This window comes from Macadamia integrifolia, unplaced genomic scaffold (assembly GCF_013358625.1).
Source record: "Macadamia integrifolia cultivar HAES 741 unplaced genomic scaffold, SCU_Mint_v3 scaffold3395, whole genome shotgun sequence".
Classification (NCBI taxonomy): Eukaryota; Viridiplantae; Streptophyta; class Magnoliopsida; order Proteales; family Proteaceae; genus Macadamia; species Macadamia integrifolia.
In genome coordinates this window covers 11730-17713 of record NW_024869460.1, presented here as the reverse complement: position 1 = coordinate 17713, position 5984 = coordinate 11730, and the positions used below count along the sequence as shown (strand labels likewise).

General features: G+C 42.4%; 1 protein-coding gene across 1 annotated transcript; it reads right to left on the bottom strand.

Annotated features, from left to right (window-relative positions):
* Positions 1-3190: 3190 nt before the first annotated feature.
* LOC122068098 (UDP-glycosyltransferase 88F4-like) lies at positions 3191-5097 on the bottom strand. The gene has a single exon (XM_042631943.1). It carries the CDS (start codon positions 4973-4975, stop codon positions 3554-3556), a length of 1422 nt encoding a protein of 473 aa, XP_042487877.1. The 5' UTR covers positions 4976-5097; the 3' UTR covers positions 3191-3553.
* Between the last annotated feature and the right edge of the window lie 887 nt (positions 5098-5984).

Genomic DNA, 5984 nt, shown 5'->3' with positions numbered 1-5984 from the left:
TTTTTTTTTTTTTCTCAAAAAATTAAACATTAGTTATACAATATTTAAGAAAAGGAAATTTGGGGTACCTCAAGCTTCAAAGTAATATTTGAGGTACCAATAATTTCCCACTGACTTAGGCAATTAATTTCTCTCCAGTCACTTGAATGTACTAGAGAATCAAAACAAATGGAGGAAAATTGAAGAGTTCTAATGACCCTCACACCCCAGACCAGTATGGGTGTCAAATTGGAATTGAGAATCAAAATCAAATCCGTATTGAATAATTATAATTAAATTGAACTGAATAGAATATGGTTACAATTTGGAACTGGGGATCAAAAGCAATGGGACTTGGTTATTTTTGGGTTATTTTTGGGTTCTATCATAGGAATTGATCATTTGACCAAAACCAAACAAAATTCGGGTACTAATATATTATGGTATATGAATATCATACAATACTCATATAATTTTGAAAGCAAGGTGGATCGAGAAGACTTTCAAAGGAGATTCAATTGGGTATATAGGCAAGCTAGTGTTTCGTGGTATGGTTACCCACATTTGAAAGGAGAGAAATTTGTTTTTATTTTATAACAAGTTAAAGACATTTGACTTATATCATAAAGATATCAAAGCAAATGTCATTGAGATATAAAATTGTTGTTCCAAAATATAATAAATCCTGCTTGTCCCAAAAAAACACTACAAAAAATTTGACGAAAACCTTTACCTATCTTTGATGATGTCTCTCAAATATATACATATATATATATATATATAGGGATAGGGATAGGTATGCTAGCACAGTACCTAGGAATTAGGTATGCTAGCGAATAGTGGCCGTCAGATGAAAGATAAAAGATCTCATCCGTTTGTAATTTTTGTCTTACAAAACTTGCTCAATACTGTCGCTCCATGGTCTTCCTTCCCCATTTTTTCACCAGCTCCGACTCTAGCAACAGCTATACTCTTTTTTTTTTTTTTTTTGTTACGCCCTCTCTCCCCAGAGCTTTCTTCTTCCTGGACAGCGGCAGCGGCGGCAGTGGCGGTAGCGGCATCTTAGATCTTTTTTTTTTCCTGATTTTTGCTATTCCTCTCCATCGATTGTTCTACCATCACTATAATCGCCGTTCCTTTGGCCCTTTGGTGATAGAAGCAAAAGAGAGAGAGAAAGAGCACCGAACAAGTCGGAAATTTTCTGCTGCCACTGTCCAGGTTGAGCTCAGTTCTCTTCTTCTTCTTCTTCTTCTTCTTTTTTTCTGGTTTTTGCTGTTCCTCTCTCTCTCCCCCTCCCTCTAAGCTTTCTTTGACCTCGGCAGTGGGAGTGGGAGCGGCAGCAGCAGTGGCTACAACTGTGGTCCATCAACAGCGATGGTGCCAACTACTTTGCTTTCTCCGACTGGATCCGGTGAATGAATGATTTTTTCTGACGAGGAGAGAGAAAGAGAGAGTAAAGGTGTTGCAATTGTGCATTGAAATTTGTTTATCTTCTCTCCATCCAACGGTTCAATTCATGTTAATCAAATCCTACGATCAAAATGCCGCTAGCATTCCTAATTCCTAGGTATTGTGCTAGTATGCCTGTCCTTTTCCCATTTATATATCTCAAATTGTTTGTGAAAAGAAAGATGCATGCTTCATCAACGGGACAAAACGTGTGTAAAATGAAAAAAATAATTTATTTTCTACTCATATTAACTTGTTTATTGATTTTCAAATAGAGGAGTGAACGACAATCATTGTTTAAGAAGAGTATCACTTACAGATTTAAGTCTATACTTGAATGATTTGAACGATTGATGTTAAATGAATTACATAAATCATTGTATGAGTGATGTAGATCGAGCCTGCAAAAGAAAGGGTTACTGGTTCCATCAAACCAGACCAGCCAGCTCCAATGTTAGCCCATAAAACCAACCCAAAACCAGAAATTAATATCCACATGAATTGTACCCGTGAATAGTAGTTTGGACCCTTTTTTTGTTTCCTGTTGTCTTATCATTTGTCTCTGTCATCTCGTCCTATGCATCAGCGGATGGCAGAGTTCAAAGTAGAAATCGAGATAGGGTGTAGCCCCCTACATCCGAGGCGTCCATGGAATTGACCATGGCGTAGATGCACACCAAGGCCTTCCTGGGCTCCATGGAATAAGAACATGCGAAGGTGAGGAAGAGTACCAGCCGATTTGGAATTGGGTTCCATTAAAGGAGGCTTCGTGTGATTTTTTTTTTTTATATTTTTTGAGTAAAGTGGCTTCGCGTGATCAAAAGCTCTATTTTATCACAAAAGGAAGATTGATGGGTGGGGTTGAGGGAGGTAAGATCTGGTATTTCTGAGTCGAGTGTCAGCTAATTCGAGGGCAGGAAGGCGTTCTTGCTACTGCTCGTTGAAACCATCCTCTGCTCCTGAAATCTGTGGATGAAATCTAAAGCGGCCAAGACTGAAGATGGGGACGAGAGTAGGGATCCAGTTAGGGGGGATGGGGTGATCTCCACGGGTCTTGCACAGAGGGCAAGTCGGAGGTTGCAGAAGGGGGGTGGGGCAGGGAGGACCAGCCTTCGATTATGTGAATTACTGCTCTCTGCTGCCACCGTGTTTTTAATCTACAAGTGATACTTTTCTTCATTTAATAAGAAGGTTTATTAAGTGTTTGTCAAAGTCTTATACCTATTGCCTAAATTATGTTTCTTACATTCTTTTCTCAACATCTCTCTGCAGCACTCACCAACCGTTCTTTTGATTCCTCTATCGGCATTGCCAACTTCATCTTTTCCACCATAAATGTTTTGTTCATTCGCTGCTCGGCATAGCTAGGCTACACCCCATAGAGAGGCCACTCAAGGAGAGAAAGGAATTAGAGAAAATATAGGATATAAAAGAGGAGATTTGAGAAGAAGAAAAAAGAGAAAGGAAGTGGGACTCACGGTTTAGAGAGAATGTTGCCCCAAAGGGAGAGAAAGAGAGAGAGAGAGAAAAGGGAAAAAGAGGTCTAAAAAAAAATTGGAAGTAAGAGAGTGGATAGAAAATAAGGGAGGAATAAGGATTCAAGGAGTCTGGGTTCACCTTGGAAAAAAATCCTCTGTTTTGGTGAGGGAAAACAGAGAAAGATAATGAAAGAGGAAGAGTATGGGTGCGAAAGAGGGAAAAAACACAAGGAAATAGAAAAAAAAGTTAAGAAGAGTTTGGTGTGAACGGTATCCGAGATCGGTTTTGGTGAGAAATAAAAAAGGGTTTTCTTATATGCGTAAAAAGACGAGGACTACATCCATGGTGGCAAAAAACAGATAACAAGACTTACTTTAACAAAAGTATTACATCTTTCATCGATTAACATAAGAAAAGTCCTTGCGGGGACAAAACACAACAAAAACAGGGATCGTGATCCTCTCAGCATCCCCCGGACTGAGAGCATCCGGGCACACACTGGCCTCAGAGAGGATCTGGGTACCAAAAACAGAGACGTGATCCTCTCCTCATCCTACTCTAGCTTGCTCTTCTCTTACCTCTTGAAAGGTTACAGGGTGATGAATCTGCAGGCTTTTCCCCTGAATCTAAAATCAAGTTTCCATACTTATTTATTGATCCATGACTCAGCCAACTTGGTGAAAGCAGTCATAGAAGAACCATAATCAGACCACACAGCCATGGCCTCTTCCTTCATCTTCCGGCTCCATTCTCTAAGTACTCTTCCTTCTTCCGATTCCATCAAATCTGTCACCCTCTTCTCGACCTCCGCCGCACTCACTAACCCATCTTCCGATTCCTCCATCGGCATTGCCAACTTCATCCCTTCCACCAAAAACACCTTATTCATACGTTGCTCGGCATAGAGAGGCCATGCCACCATAGGCACTCCTGAGGATACTGCTTCCAATATCGAGTTCCACCCACAATGAGTCACGAACCCACCCACCGATTCATGACCCAGCACTTCAACTTGTGGTGCCCACGATTTCACCACAAGTCCCCTTTCCTTGTTCCGATCCAAGAAGCCTTCTGGTAACAGGGCCTCCAGATCTGGGTCTTTATTCTCCACCGTGAAGTGTTTGCTATTGTCCTCAGAGACCGGCTTCCGCACAACCCACAAAAACCTCTGCCCACTCTTCTCCAACCCAATAGCGATCTCCCTAACCTGCGCTGTCGAAAACACACCTCGGCTTCCAAAACTCAAGAATACGACGCTTTGACTTGGTTGCCCATCAAGCCATGACATGCACTGACTTACAGCTTCACCCTCATTCTTAGGGGTGGCTATCAATGGTCCGACGCAGTAAACAGGTGGGGTTGGAGCATCTGGTACGCAAAGCCCATCAGTGATGGCTTTTGTCGATGTTGATTCAAGACATTCAAAGGTGTTCACTATAAATCCCTTTGATCTGCGAAGGTTTAGACCAATATCTATGAAGTCATAGTAGATCTGGTGCTCTCGATCCTGTACCCGTTCGGGCAAGTCTGAGGCTGGCATTGGTGGCACGCCCGGGAAGTGGACATGGGTGGTGGGTATGTCTTTGAAGCTCTTGGTGGTTTGATTGTGAATAGTTGGGAGATAGAGAAAGAAGGAGAGTGTGACAGCGCCGCTAGTGAAAAAGTAGTAAGTGGAGATGCCAAGATCGGATGCCACACTTAGGGCTGGGGTACAGAACATATCTATGACAAAGGCTCGAACACTAGAGATCTTGGAGATAGTTTGGAGAGCATGGCTGAGATTAGGGTTGTTGAGGTGAATGAATTCTGAACGGATCGATGAACGGTTTAAATTGGAAGAAGGTTTCATGGAAATGTAGGGGAGGCGGTGGAAGGTAATGGAATTTGTGGTTTCCGAGATGTGGCGAAGGAAGGCTGTGTCATCGGGGGTGTCGAGAGGTCCCTCTGCGATGACGATTGTGACAGAGAAGCGGTGGTGGTGGTGGCGGAGAATGAGCTTGCCGAACTCCACCATTGATACGAAGTGGCCAAGAGCCATTGTCGGGTATAACACTATAGTGCCTTCCATTTTTCTTCCTTTAGCTTTCTCTTCTTCCACTGGTGTTTCTTCAATGGTATAATGAGTGTCTTAAGGGCCTGTTTGATAACGTTCGTCCGTTTCTGTTTCAATGGCCTAAAAGCGTAGAATATAGATACAAAGTCTGGATCAGGTTCATACTGTGCCTGATTCATAGCTGGAATCCACATAGTCTCTCAAGAAGAGAGAGATTAAGTGGATTCTGAATGTCGATCAAGCACGGGAGGAACTGATCTGACTCACTGCGTAGCATGGATTTAGGGGATTCCAGAAGATCCACTCTTTCCTGTTTTGGTGGGTCATTCGAGATCTTTTTGATGATTTATGTTGTGTCAAGTGATATCTATATGATGTGATCACTTATGTAACGCCCACATTAGCAACGGAAAGTGTTAGATCAAACACTAAGAAACACGAATAATAAAGTGACAATAGATCTGTACAACATAGAGATTTAATGAGGTTCACACATTGGGATGGTGTGCTATGTTCTCGGGCGAAGAAGAAGATGATTCACTATGCAAAAGAGAGATTACACCCTAGCAGCGGCGAGAAAAAAAAAACTAACCCTAAAACCCTAGCTGCGTGAAAACCCTGGAATACAATGACTTTCTCAACAAGTAACAATACATTATATATACTCCAAATCACGGGTCGACCCATCGGGTCGCGGTCGAACCATACTGCGGGGGCTACACCCCCGCACCCCCATACAGGATCAGTGATGGGCTCCGGGCTTGGGCCAATAGGCCCAAGCCCTTTGCTTCCATAATAGGCCCAAGCCCTCTGCTTCCATCACAGATCTTAGAAAATTTTCCATTTGGGTCGCCACCAAAATATGTCGGATCGGGTCAATCTTCAAAACGGGTCAAGAATTCGAGACAAACTTAACAAATCTCCACCTTGGCTTGAATTCTCTTCCAATAGATAAACAAATAGCTAATATCTTCATCTTCTCCAATAGCCCTCCAAAGGGCTGAACTCAAACATGACAAACACC